At 44.9% G+C, this 15,212-nt stretch overlaps 1 protein-coding gene across 9 annotated transcripts in view; it reads left to right on the top strand.

The window, feature by feature from the left end:
• The window catches only part of LOC110530680 (receptor-type tyrosine-protein phosphatase S), a 145,857-nt gene that overhangs the window by 118,625 nt on the left and 12,020 nt on the right, over window positions 1-15,212 (top strand). For 8 of the 9 annotated variants that reach the window (XM_036986330.2, XM_090182711.1, XM_036986333.2 and 5 more), the window contains 4 exons: window positions 6,086-6,183; window positions 6,910-7,045; window positions 7,280-7,455; window positions 14,915-15,034. In XM_036986330.2, coding sequence (XP_036842225.1) covers window positions 6,086-6,183; window positions 6,910-7,045; window positions 7,280-7,455; window positions 14,915-15,034 — 530 coding nt within the window. Of the gene's footprint in view, window positions 1-6,085; window positions 6,184-6,440; window positions 6,649-6,909; window positions 7,046-7,279; window positions 7,456-14,914; window positions 15,035-15,212 lie in introns of those variants that run through there. The other variant, XM_090182715.1, reaches the window with a different exon arrangement.

Consider the following 15,212-nt stretch of genomic DNA (forward strand, 5'->3'; position numbering starts at 1 on the left):
AGAACGGGCTTGACACAGGAGACATGGAAGACCGGGTGGACGCGACGAAGATATCGCGGCAGAAGAAGTCGCACTGCGACAGGGTTAATGATTTGAGAGATACGGAATGGACCAATGAACCGCGGGGTCAACTTGCGAGAAGCCGTCTTAAGGGGAAGGTTCTGAGTGGAGAGCCAAACTCTCTGACCGCGACAATATCTAGGGCTCTTCGTTCTACGCTTATTAGCAGCTCTCACAGTCTGCGCCCTATAACGGCAAAGTGCAGACCTGACCCTCTTCCAGGTGCGCTCGCAACGTTGGACAAAAGCCTGAGCGGAGGGGACGCTGGACTCGGCGAACTGAGATGAGAACAACGGAGGCTGGTACCCGAGGCTACTCTGAAAAGGAGATAGCCCGGTCGCAGACGAAGGAAGCGAGTTGTGGGCGTATTCTGCCCAGGGGAGCTGTTCTGACCAAGACGCAGGGTTGCGAAAAGAAAGACTGCGTAAGATGCGACCAATAGTCTGATTGGCCCGTTCTGCTTGACCGTTAGACTGGGGGTGAAAGCCGGAAGAGAGACTGACGGAAGCCCCAATCAAACGGCAAAACTCCCTCCAAAATTGAGACGTGAATTGCGGACCTCTGTCCGAAACGACGTCTGACGGAAGGCCATGAATTCTGAAAACATTCTCGATGATGATTTGTGCCGTCTCTTTAGCAGAAGGAAGCTTAGCAAGGGGAATGAAATGAGCCGCCTTAGAGAACCTATCGACAACCGTAAGAATAACAGTCTTCCCCGCTGACGAAGGCAGTCCGGTGACAAAATCTAAGGCGATGTGAGACCACGGTCGAGAGGGAATAGGAAGCGGCCTGAGACGGCCGGCAGGAGGAGAGTTACCGGACTTAGTCTGCGCGCAGACCGAACAAGCAGCCACGAAACGACGCGTGTCATGCTCCCGGGTGGGCCACCAGAAACGCTGGCGAATGGAAGCAAGCGTACCCCGAACGCCAGGGTGACCGGCTAACTTGGCAGAGTGAGCCCACTGAAGAACGGCCAGACGAGTAGGAACGGGAACGAAAAGAAGGTTCCTAGGACAAGCGCGCGGCGACGGAGTTTGAGTGAGTGCTTGCTTTACCTGCCTCTCAATTCCCCAGACAGTCAACCCGACAACACGCCCCTCAGGGAGAATCCCCTCGGGGTCAGTGGAGGCTACTGAAGAACTGAAGAGACGAGACAAAGCATCAGGCTTGGTGTTCTTAGAGCCCGGACGATAAGAAATCACGAACTCGAAACGAGCGAAAAACAGCGCCCAACGCGCCTGACGCGCATTAAGTCGTTTGGCAGAACGGATGTACTCAAGGTTCCTATGGTCAGTCCAAACGACAAAAGGAACGGTCGCCCCCTCCAACCACTGTCGCCATTCGCCTAGGGCTAACCGGATGGCGAGCAGTTCGCGGTTACCCACATCATAGTTACGTTCCGACGGCGACAGGCGATGAGAAAAATACGCGCATGGGTGGACCTTGTCGTCAGAGAGGGAGCGCTGAGAAAGGATGGCTCCCACTCCCACCTCTGACGCGTCAACCTCGACAACGAACTGTCTAGAGACGTCAGGTGTAACAAGGATAGGAGCGGATGTAAAACGATTCTTGAGGAGATCAAAAGCTCCCTGGGCGGAAACGGACCACTTAAAGCACGTCTTGACAGAAGTAAGGGCTGTGAGAGGAGCTGCCACCTGACCGAAATTACGGATGAAACGACGATAGAAGTTCGCGAAGCCGAGAAAGCGCTGCAGCTCGACGCGTGACTTAGGGACGGGCCAATCAATGACAGCTTGGACCTTAGCGGGATCCATCTTAATGCCTTCAGCGGAAATAACAGAACCGAGAAATGTGACGGAGGAGGCATGAAAAGTGCACTTCTCAGCCTTCACGAAAAGACAATTCTCTAAAAGGCGCTGGAGGACACGTCGAACGTGCTGAACATGAATCTGGAGTGACGGTGAAAAAATCAGGATATCGTCAAGGTAAACGAAAACAAAGATGTTCAGCATGTCTCTCAGGACATCATTGACTAATGCCTGAAAGACAGCTGGAGCGTTAGCGAGGCCGAAAGGAAGAACCCGGTATTCAAAGTGCCCTAACGGAGTGTTAAACGCCGTCTTCCACTCGTCCCCCTCCCTGATGCGCACGAGATGGTAAGCGTTACGAAGGTCCAACTTAGTGAAAAACCTGGCTCCCTGCAGAATCTCGAAGGCTGAAGACATAAGAGGAAGCGGATAACGATTCTTCACTGTTATGTCATTCAGCCCTCGATAATCTATGCAGGGGCGCAGAGACCCGTCCTTCTTCTTGACAAAAAAAAACCCCGCTCCGGCGGGAGAGGAGGAGGGGACTATGGTACCGGCGTCAAGAGCTACAGACAAATAATCTTCGAGAGCCTTACGTTCGGGAGCCGACAGAGAGTATAGTCTACCCCGGGGGGGGGTGGTTCCCGGAAGGAGATCAATACTACAATCATACGACCGGTGTGGAGGAAGAGAGGTGGCCCTGGACCGACTGAACACCGTGCGCAGATCGTGATATTCCTCCGGCACCCCTGTCAAATCACCAGGCTCCTCCTGTGAAGAAGAGACAGAGGAAACAGGAGGGATAGCAGACATTAAACATTTCACATGACAAGAGACGTTCCAGGAGAGGATAGAATTACTAGACCAATTAATGGAAGGATTATGACAAACTAGCCAGGGATGGCCCAAAACAACAGGTGTAAAAGGTGAACGAAAAATTAAAAAAGAAATGGTTTCACTATGATTACCAGAAACAGTGAGGGTTAAAGGTAGCGTCTCACGCTGAATCCTGGGGAGAGGACTACCATCCAGGGCGAACAAGGCCGTGGGCTCCTTTAACTGTCTGAGAGGAATGTCATGTTCCCGAGCCCAGGTCTCGTCCATAAAACAGCCCTCCGCCCCAGAGTCTATTAAGGCACTGCAGGAAGCTGACGAACCGGTCCAGCGTAGATGGACCGACAAGGTAGTGCAGGATCTTGAAGGAGAGACAGGAGTAGTAGCGCTCACCAGTAGCCCTCCGCTTACTGACGAGCTCTGGCCTTTTACTGGACATGAAGTGGCAAAATGACCAGCGGAACCGCAATAGAGACAGAGGCGGTTGGTGATTCTCCGTTCCCTCTCCTTAGTCGAGATGCGGATACCTCCCAGCTGCATGGGCTCAGCACCCGAGCCGGCAGAGGAAGATGGTAGTGATGCGGAGAGGGAGGCGACGGAGAGCGCAAGCTCCTTTCCACGAGCTCGGTGACGAAGATCAACCCGTCGCTCAATGCGAATAGCGAGTTCAATCAAGGAATCCACGCTGGAAGGAACCTCCCGGGAGAGAATCTCATCCTTTACCTCTGCGCGGAAACCCTCCAGAAGACGAGCGAGCAAGGCCGGCTCGTTCCAGCCACTGGAGACAGCAAGAGTGCGAAACTCAATAGAGTAGTCTGTTATGGATCGATTGCCTTGACATAGGGAAGACAGGGCCCTGGAAGCCTCCTCCCCAAAAACAGATCGATCAAAAACCCGTATCATCTCCTCCTTAAAGTCTTGATACTGGTTAATACACTCAGCCCTTGCCTCCCAGATTGCCGTGCCCCACTCACGAGCCCGTCCAATAAGGAGAGATATGACGTAGGCGACACGAGCAGTGCTCCTGGAGTAAGTGTTGGGCTGGAGAGAAAACACAATATCACACTGGGTGAGGAACGAGCGGCATTCAGTGGGCTCCCCAGAGTAACACGGCGGGTTATTGATTCTGGGCTCCGGAGATTCGAAAGCCCTGGAAGTGGCCGGTGGATCGAGGCGGAGATGGTGAACCTGTTCTGTGAGGTTGGAGACTTGGGTGGCCAGGGTCTCAACGGCATGTCGAGCAGCAGACAATTCCTGCTTGTGTCTGCCTAGCATCGCTCCCTGGATCTCGACGGCTGAGTGGAGAGGATCCGAAGTCGCTGGGTCCATTCCTTGTCGGATTCTTCTGTTATGGTGCGTGAATGAGGACCCAAAAGCGAATTAACAAACAGAGTACTTTAATGACGAACATACGTGGGCTCAGATGGACAGGTAGATTCCGACAGGACAGGACAAGGTTGCAGCACACACGATGATAGTCTGGTTCAGGCATGAGACACATAAACAAACAAACAAGAATCCGACAAGGACAGGAGCAGAAACAGAGACAGATATAGGGACCTAATCAGAGGGAAAAAGGGAACAGGTGGGGAACGGGGTGAATGGGTAATTAGGAGGAGACAAGGCACAGCTGGGGAAAAGAGGGGGAGAAAAGGTAACATAACAACGACCAGCAGAGGGAGACAGGGTGAAGGGAAAGGACAGAGACAAGACAACATGACAGATGCAGTAGATGATAGAGTACAGTATATACATATACATATGAGATGAATAATGTAGGGTATGTAAACATTATATTAAGTGGCATTGTTTAAAGTGGCTAGTGATACATGTATTACATAAAGATGGCAAGATGCAGTAGATGATATAGAGTACAGTATATACGTAGACATATGAGATGAGTAATGTAGGGTATGTAAACATTATATTAAGTAGCATTGTTTAAAGTGGCTGGTGATACATTTTTACATCAATTTCCATTATTAAAGTGGCTGGAGTTGAGTCAGTATGTTGGCAGCAGCCACTCAATGTTAGTGGTGGCTGTTTAACAGTCTGATGGCCTTGAGATAGAAGCTGTTTTTCAGTCTCTCTGTCCCTGCTTTGATGCACCTGTACTGACCTCGCCTTCTGGATGATAGCAGGGTGAACAGGCAGTGGCTTGGGTGGTTGTTGTCCTTCCTGTGACATTGGGTGGTGTAGGTGTCCTGGAGGGCAGGTAGTTTGCCCCCAGTGATGCTTTGTGCAGACCTCACTACCCTCTGGAGAGCCTTACGGTTGTGGGCGGAGCAGTTGCTGTACCAGGCGGTGATACAGCCCGACAGGATGCTCTCGATTGTGCATCTGTAGAAGTTTGTGGGTGCTTTTGGTGACAAGCCGAATTTCTTCAGCCTCCTGAGGTTGAAGAGGCGCTGCTGCGCCTTCTTCACGATGCTGTCTGTGTGGGTGGACCAATTCAGTTTGTCTGTGATGTGTACGCCGAGGAACTTAAAACTTACTACCCTCTCCACTACTGTTCCATCGATGTGGATAGGGGGGTGTTCCCTTCGTGCAACCCTGTGTGTAACAAGGAACTGACCCACCCCCCCCCCCCCCCCTACACAGAAGGAACTGTAGATAAAAATAAAATGTATATTGTATAATTTGGATATTGTGGCAAATAGCTGAACAAGTCATTCATTTTTCACGTGTTGCTTAACCAATGTACTCATCTCAGTTTGATATTTGGTGTCACAGCTTGTTTGCTTACAAATATACCTATTTTTTACAACATTGCTCATGGTGCATTGAGAAGACATGTTCAGGTGTCCAGAACCGTGGAAAATGTACTTTGGTACCTGGCACAAAATTGATTATATTTTATAGCACTCTACCCTAGATCTTACAATTCTTTATATATGGGGGCTAACACTCGTCCTCCACACCTTTGCCACTGTGTGTGTGTGTGTGTGTGTGTGTGTGTGTGGAGAGGCTCAGGGTGCCGTTCTGACTAATTAACACTCTGTCTTTGTTTGTTTTGTTTGTCTCCGAGTCGTCGCTCGCGCTCCTAATTGCACAGAAAAGCTATTTTCACATCAAAGACAAACACTTTACAAACCAACCAAATCGAAGACTTTGTACTTTAAGTTGATCAAAAATTATTCTCTGTGGTGCTATACGTTTCGTATGTTGTTTTTTTGCTCTGTAATTGTCTTTTGACATCCAGCAAAGAACCAGTAATGAATCATATGCAATGACAGAGAGGTGTGTGTAGGTGTACTCTACATGTGTGTGCTTCCAGGGCTTATGCCTCGGTAAGATTTAGTTTAGTGGGCTAATGCGGTCTTGAACCACACTGGCCACCTGCGTTAGAAACCCACTTGGTCACACAGTGAGCCCCCATGACCTCTGACCTCTGCCCTTTAACCCTTGTCCTTGTCCTTTAGGTATGATGAGCCACCCTCCCATTCCCATCACAGAGCTGGCTGAACACACAGAGATACTCAAGGCCAATGATAGCCTGCGTCTGTCTCAGGAGTACGAGGTGAGAGCGACAGCATGGAGGATGGATGAGCATGAGTCCTAGGACCTGGTTTTCTACTCAAGGATGTGTACCAGTTGCCCCTTGCAAACTGAAATGGCATCCTGTCCTAGACTCCTATAAATGAGGAGAAAATATTGCAACGTTTTTTTCCATCCTTTAACTCTTCATCTCTGTTTCCTGGTCCTCTCAGTCTATTGACCCTGGTCAGCAGTTCACCTGTGAGCCTAACCCCAACCTTTTACCTCTCTGTGTTGTAGTCCATCGACCCCAGTCAGCAGTTCACCTGGGAGCCTAACCCCAACCTTTTACCTCTCTGTGTTGTAGTCCATCGACCCCAGTCAGCAGTTCACCTGTGAGCCTAACCCCAACCTTTTACCTCTCTGTGTTGTAGTCCATCGACCCCAGTCAGCAGTTCACCTGGGAGCCTAACCCCAACCTTTTACCTCTCTGTGTTGTAGTCCATCGACCCCAGTCAGCAGTTCACCTGGGAGCCTAACCCCAACCTTTTACCTCTCTGTGTTGTAGTCCATCGACCCCAGTCAGCAGTTCACCTGGGAGCCTAACCCCAACCTTTTACCTCTCTGTGTTGTAGTCCATCGACCCCAGTCAGCAGTTCACCTGGGAGCCTAACCCCAACCTTTTACCTCTCTGTGTTGTAGTCCATCGACCCCAGTCAGCAGTTCACCTGGGAGCCTAACCCCAACCTTTTACCTCTCTGTGTTGTAGTCCATCGACCCCAGTCAGCAGTTCACCTGGGAGCACTCCAACCTGGAGGTGAACAAGACCAAGAACCGTTATGCTAACGTCATCGCCTATGACCACACCCGCGTCGTCCTTGCCCCCATAGAAGGTTCAAGTCCAGGTACAGTTATGAGATGTTGGCCTCACTTGTAAGACAATAAATCATTGTACAGTGAATGACACCCTTCCTCTTGTCCAGGTAGAGGTCAAATACTGGATGGATTCAATTCAGATTGTAGTGGAAGTTGCAGGGACCCAGATAAAGTCTATAGTCCTGAACTAAGACATTTTCAATGATGTCAATCGAACTTAACAACTCTCCTCTTCCCTCCACATTCTCCCCCTCCATATGCAGGTATCCTGGGCAGTGACTACATCAATGCTAACTACATAGACGGCTACAGGAAGCAGAATGCCTACATCGCCACACAGGGCCCGCTGGCAGAGACATTCGGGGACTTCTGGAGGATGGTGTGGGAACAGAGAGCAGCCTCTGTGGTCATGATGACCAGACTGGAGGAGAAGTCACGGGTGAGATGGGACAGAGATAGGAGAAGGCAACACTCATCCACTCACTGACATGATCTACTGTAGGGCAACACTCATCCACTAGGTGTTATCTACACTGTTAGATAAAAGGGTTCTTTGTTTGTCCCAATAGGAGAACCATTTTTGGTTCTAGGTAGATCCCTTTTGTGGTGAAAATGTGACTCACCACCTGGATTTGGTCTTATGTAGCAAAATTTTAAATGGTGTTTTTTACATTGGATAAAAGTAGAGACTCAGAGCTACAAAATGGCATATCATGCACTGCATTTTTGAGGAGCAATGGGAAAGTTAATCTGCTTTGAAAGTTGATAAACTTGTAAACTTTTGCTTTAAATAAAACCACTTTCTGTAAAAATTAGAAACATGTAATATCTTAAAATGTAGCTAGCTAAACTATCTTACCTGTATACATCATCATGCATGATGGACGTGTCTCCCTGTGAGGAATGCCATACCACTGTTGCTCTTAGTTTGAAGATGTAATCCGGAGACAGGTGTTTTCTCCATTTCTTTATCTATCATACTCTAATACCACTGATTTCAGAACTCGATCCTCCAGAAAGTGGAGAGCAACACTTATGCAGCTCCACTACACTATACATTTTTTTTTTAAAGCTGTGTTCGACAGGATTACCAACACAGACTGACCAGCATAAAATAGACAGAAGCCCTCTATATGGCAGACCAATCCGAACTCCCCTCTCTGGATGACCAGCCCACTCATTATCTCAGCCAAGCATGACTAGTGGGAAGGTATTTTTCTGTGGCTTAACCAACAAGGCTAGAAATGTAACAATTGTATTCGTATTTACAGATTACATACAAGTTTGTTATTAAGGCACATGAAAGTTTACATTTTCTAGAAGGCATTTTCTGCAAAAAAAAACAGTTTCCTGAAACTTGTCACAACCAATAATAATTAGAACCATTTACTGGTGAAAGGGTTCCCCGTAGAACCTTGTATTAGTGAAAGGGCTCCACTTGGATCCAAAAAGATTGTTATTGTCAAAGGGTTCACCTATGGCAACAATTGAAAACCCTTTATGGTTCCAGATAGCACCTTATTTTCTAAGAGTGTGCTGTAGGGCAAAACCCAGCTACTATGAAGGGGACTAGGGCTTTGTCATTCACTGTAAGGTGGAGTCATCCACTATTTAAGGGCTCTGTCATCTACTGTAGGGCAATACTGTCATCCATTCAGTGTCATCCAATAGTCTAGTTCACTGAAGGTTACTAGGAGGTTGTCATCCACTGTAGGGCACTTTATAGGGCACAGTCATGAATCATCCACTGAGGATGAGAGTGTACTGTCATCAGCTGTAGTCAATTGGATACCATCCATTCAAAGGCACTGGAAGTAGGTCAAGACAATTAGGCTGATAGATTAGTCTTTTTTGGTTGTCAAGTTGTTTTTATGACAATAATAATGAGGATGACTATGATGATGACTTTAAATTTAACATTGATGACGAAGATGAGGTGCTGCTGCTGATGTTGTTGAGGATGATGATGTTGATAATGTTGCTAATGTTACTGTTGATGATGATAATGTTGTTGATGCTGTTGTTGTTGTTGATGATGTTGATAATGTTGTAATGTAGTTGATGCTGTTGTTGATGCTGTTGATAATGTTGACAATGTTGTTTATGCCGTATATGATGATGTTGATGTTGTTGATGCTGTATATGATGATGTTGATAATGTTGTTGATGCTGCTGACGATGTTGATGTTGATAATATTGTTGATGCTGTTGATGATGATGTCGTTGATGATGTTGCTGTTGATGATGTTGATGATGATGTTGTTGAAAATGTTGATGATTATGATGTTATTGTTGATCATGTTGTTGATGATGATGTTGCGGTTGTTGATTATGTTGTAATGTTGATGATTATGATAATGTTGATGGTGTTTCTGTTGATGATGTTGATCATGTAGATGTTTTTGATGATGATGTAGATCATGTAGATGTTTTTGATGATGATGTAGATGTTGTTGATGATGATGTTGTTGAGAATGTTGATGATGATTGTTGTTGATAGTGATGGTAATGATGATGTGTTGATAATGTTGATGATGTTGTTGAAAATGTTATTGATGTTGCTGTTGATGATAATACTTTTGTTGATGATGTTGTTGATAATGTTGTTGATGATGGTTATAATGTTGTTGATGATTATGTTAATAATGATGATGATAATGTTGTTGATGATGATGATGATGATGGTTATAATGGTGTTGATGTTGATGACGATAATGTTGATGATGATGATGATGATAATGTTGACAATAATGTTGTTGATGATGATGATGATGATAATGATGGAAATGTTGATGATAGAGGGTAGAGCTGCCGCTTTCAAGGAGCGGGACTCTAACCCAGAAGCTTGTAAGAAATCCTGCTATGTCCTCCAACGAACCATCAAACAGGCAAAGCGTCAATACAGGACTAAGATCGAATTATACTACACCAGCTCCGACGCTCGTCGGATGTGGCAGGGCTTGCAAACTATTACAGACTACAAAGGGAAGCATAGCCAAGAGCTGCCCAGTGACACCAGCCTACCAGTAACCTCCAGCTAAACTTCTATGCTCGCTTCGAGGCAATTAACACTGAAACATGCATGAGAGCATCAGCTGTTCCGGATGAACGTGTGATCACGCTCTCCGCAGCCAATGCGAGTAAGACATTTAAACAGGTCAACATTCGCAAGGCCGCTGGGCCAGACTGATTACCAGGACGTGTACTCCAAGCATGCACTGACCAACTGGCAAGTGTCTTCACTGACATTTTCAACCTCTTTCTGTCTGAGTCTGTAATATCAACATGTTTCAAACAGACGACCATAGTCCCTGTGCCCAAGAACACTAAGGTAACCTGCCTAAATGACTACCGACCCGTAGCACTCACGTCTGTAGCCATGAAATGCTTTGAAAGGCTGGTCAAGGCTGCTCACATCAACACCATTATCCCAGAAACTCTAGACCCACTCCAATTTCCATCCCGAACAAACAGATGATGCAATCTCCATTGCACTCCACACAGCCTGATCCTCAACACGGGGGCCCCTAAGGGGTGCGTGCTCAGTCCCCTCCTGTACTCCCTATTCACTCATGACTGCACGGCCAGGCACAACTCCAACACCATCATTAAGTTTGCTGATGACATAACAGTGGTAGGCCTGATCACCAACATCGATGAGACAGCCTATAGGGAGGAGAGAAGAGACCTGGCCATGTGGTGCCAGGACAACAACCTCTCCCTCAATGTGATCAAGACAAAGAATATGATTGTGGACTACAGGAAAAGAAGGACCGAGCATGCCACCATTCTCATCGACGGGTCTGTAGTGGAGCAGGTTGAGAGCTTTAAGTTCCTTGGCGTCCACATCACCAACAAACTAATGGTCCAAGCACACCAAGACAGTCGACAAACGACAAAACCTATTCCCCCTCAGGAGACTGAAAAGATTTGGCATGGCTCCTCAGATCCTCAAAAGATTTTATAGCTGCACCATCGAGAGCATCCTGACGGGTTGCATCACTGCCTGGTATGGCAACTGCTCGACCCCCGACCGCAAGGCACGACATGGCCCAGTACATCACTGGGGCCAAGCTTCCTGCCATGCAGGACCACTATACCAGGCGGTGTCAGAGGAAGGCCCTAAAAATTGTCAGAGACTCCAGCCACCCTAGTCATAGACTGTTCTTTCTGCTACTGCACGGCAAGCGGTACCGGAGCGCCATGTCTAGGTCCAAGAGGCTTCTTAACAGCTTCTTCCCTAAGCCATAAGACTCCTGAACAGCTAATCAAATGGCTAGCCAGACTATTTGCAACTCCCCCCCCCCCACCCCCAACACTGCTGCTACTATCTGTTATCATCTGTGCATAGCCACTTTAATAACCTTACCTGCATGTAAATAATTACCTAAACTACCTCGACACCGGTGCCCTCGCACATTGACACATTGACTCTGAACCGGTACCCCTGTATATAGCCTCCACATTGACACATTGACTCATAACCGGTACCCCTGTATATCGCCCCGCTATTGTTATTTACTGCTGCTCTTTAATCATTTGTTTTTCTTATCTCTTACTTATTTTTTGTTATTGGTATTTTCTTCAAGCTGCATTGTTGGTTAAGGACTTGTAAGTAAGCATTTCACTGTAAGGTCTACTACACCTGTTGTATTCGGTGCATGTGACAAATAACATTTTATTGATTTGATTTGATGATGATAATGATGTTGTTGATTATGTTAATGTTGATGATGATGTGGTTGATGATGATAATGTTGATGAGGTTACTGATGATGATGATGATGATGTTACTGATGATGTGGTTGATGATGAGGTTAATGATAATGATAATGGTGACGATGATAATGATAATGTTGCTTATGATGTTGATGATGTTAATGTCGATGTTGATGATAATGTTGTTGATGATGAGGTTAATGATGATGATGATGTTTATAATGCTGTTTATGATGATGATGTCGATAATGTTAATGTTGTTTATGATGATGATGATGTTAATGATGATATTAATGTTGATGATGATGTTAATGATGATGATGTTGATTATGTTAATGTTGATGTTGATGATGAGGTTAATGATGATGATAATGTTGTTGATGTTGATTATGAAGATGTTGATGATGATGTTTATGTTGATGATGATGATAATGTTGATGATGATGATGATGTTAATGTTGATGATGTTGATGTTGTTTGATGATGATGATGTTGTTTATGATAATGATGTTGATGATGTTAATGTCGATGTTGATGATAATGTTGTTGATGATGATATTGATGATGAGGTTAATGATGCTGATGATGTTTATAATGTTAATGCTGTTTATGATGATGATGTTAATGATGATATTAATGGTGATGATGATGTTAATGATGATGATAATGTTGTTGATGATAATGATAACGTTGATGTTGATGATGAAGATGTTGATGATGATGTTGTTTATGATTATGATAATGTTGATGTTGTTGATGATGTTAATGATGATGATGATGTTAATGTTGATGATGATGTTGTTTATGATGATGTTGTTGATGATGTTAATGATGATGATGTTAATGTTGATGATGATGTTAATGTTGATGATTATGTTGTTTATGATGATGATGTTGATGGTGATGATGTTAATGATGATATTAATGTTGATGATGATGTTAATGATGATGATGTTGTTGATTATGTTGATGTTGATGATGAGGTTAATGATGATGATAACGTTGATGTTGATGATGAAGATGTTGATGATGATGTTGTTTATGATGATATTGATGATGATAATGGTGATGTTGATGTTGATGATGATGAAGATGGTGATGATGATGTTGTTTATGATGATGTTGATGATGATAATGGTGATGTTGATGTTGTTGATGATGTTAATGATGATGATAATGATGATGATGATGATGATAATGTTGTTGATGATGATGATGATAATGTTGAAGATGATGATGATGATAATGTTGATGATGATGATGATAACGTTGATGTTGATGATGTTGTTTATGATGATGTTGATGTTGTTGATGATGTTAATGATGATGATGATGATGATGTTAATGATGATGATGATGATGATGATGTTAATGATGATGATGATGATGATGTTAATGTTGATGATGTTGATGTTGTTTTTGATGATGATGTTGTTTATGATGATGTTGATGATGATGTTTTTTAGGTTGATGATGTTGATTTAAAAAAAAATGTATTTCACCTTTATTTAACCAGGGAAGCTAGTTGAGAACAAGTTCTCATTTGCAACTACGACCTGGCCAAGATAAAGCATAGCAGTTCGACACATACAACAACACAGAATTACACATGGAATGAACAAACATACAGTCAATAATACAGTAGAAAAAAGAAAACAAAGTCTATATACAGTGAGTGCAAATAAGGTTACATAAGGGAGTTAAGGCAATAAATAGGCCATGGTGAGTAATTACAATATGGCAATTAAACACTGGAATGGTAGATGTGCAAAAGATGGATGTGCAAGTAGAGATACTGTGGTGCAAAAGGACCAAAATAAATAAATACAGTATGGGAATGAGGTAGATAGATGGGCTGTATACAGATGGGCTATGAACAGGGGCAGTGATCTGTGAGCTGCTCTGACAGCTGGTTCTTAAAGCTAGTGAGGGAGATGGGAATCTCCAGCTTCAGTGATTTTTGCAGTTCGTTCCAGTCAGTGGCAGCAGAGAACTGGAAGGAAAGGCGACCAAAGGAGGAATTGGCTTTGGGGGTGACCAGTGAGATATACCCGCTGGAGCGTGTGCTATGAGTGGGTGCTGCTATGGTGACCAGCGAGCTGAGATAGGGCGGTCCTTTACCTAGTAGAGACTTGTAGATAACCTGTAGCCAGTGGGTTTGGCGACGAGTATGAAGTGAGGGCCAGCCAACGAGAACGTACAGGTCGTAGTGGTGGCTAGTATATGGGGCTTTGGTGACAAAACGGATGGCACTGTGATAGACTACATCCAGTTTGCTGAGTAGAGTGTTGGAGGCTATTTTATAGATGACATCGCCGAAGTCAAGGATCGGTAGGATGGTCAGTTTTACGAGGGTATGTTTGGCAGCATGAGTGAAGGAAGCTTTGTTGCGAAATAGGAAGCCGATTCTAGATTTAATTTTTGATTGGAGATGCTTAATGTGAGTCTGAAAGGAGAGTTTACAGTCTAGCCAGACACCTAAGTATTTGTAGTTATCCACGTATTCTAAGTCAGAGCCGTCCAGAGTAGGGATGCTGGATGGGCGGGCAGGTGCGGGCAATGATCAGTTGAATAGCATGCATTTAGTTTTATTTGCGTTTAAGAGCAGTGGGAGGCCACAGAAGGAGAGTTGTATTACATTGAAGCTCGTCTGGAGGTTAGTTAACAGTGTCCAAAGAAGGAGAGTAGGGAGGAGAGAGGAGAGGAGAGAATAGAGGAGAGTAGGGAGGAGAGAGGAGAGGAGAGAATAGAGGAGAGTAGGGAGGAGAGAGGAGAGGAGAGAATAGAGGAGAGTAGGGAGGAGAGATTATGTTAATGTTGATAATGATGATGATGTTGATTATGATGATGTTGATGATGTTGATTATGATGATAATGATGTTTATGATGATGATGATGTTGATGAAGATGTTAATGATGATGATGTTTATGATGTTGATGATGTTAATGTTGTTGATGATGTTGATGATGATAATGTTGTTTATGATGTTGATAATGTTGTTTATGATGTTGATGATGATGTGATGTTAATGTTGATGATGATGGTAATGTTGTTTATGATGTTGATGATGACCCGACGATTATGACATTGATGTTGTTGTTATTGATGACGATGATGTTACTGACAATGATAATTTTGATAACAGTGATGCTGATGAAGGTGTCTCCTGCTCCTGTAGATAAAGTGTGACCAGTACTGGCCAAGCCGGGGTACAGAGACCTATGGGATGACTCAGGTCACCATACTGGACACTATGGAACTGGCCACATTCTGCGTGCGCACCTTCTCCCTGCAGAAGGTCAGTACACACAAACGCATGCACAAATACTGTGCACACACACATGCATAGAAGCACACTTATGCACTCACACACACACACACACACACACACACACACACACACACACACACACACACACACACACACACACACACACACACACAAACTCCACTTCACCTCCCTTGTCTTTTTTCCT

The sequence above is a fragment of the Oncorhynchus mykiss genome, chromosome 8 (assembly GCF_057628025.1).
Source record: "Oncorhynchus mykiss isolate SJ-2025 chromosome 8, ASM5762802v1, whole genome shotgun sequence".
Taxonomy (NCBI): Eukaryota; Metazoa; Chordata; class Actinopteri; order Salmoniformes; family Salmonidae; genus Oncorhynchus; species Oncorhynchus mykiss.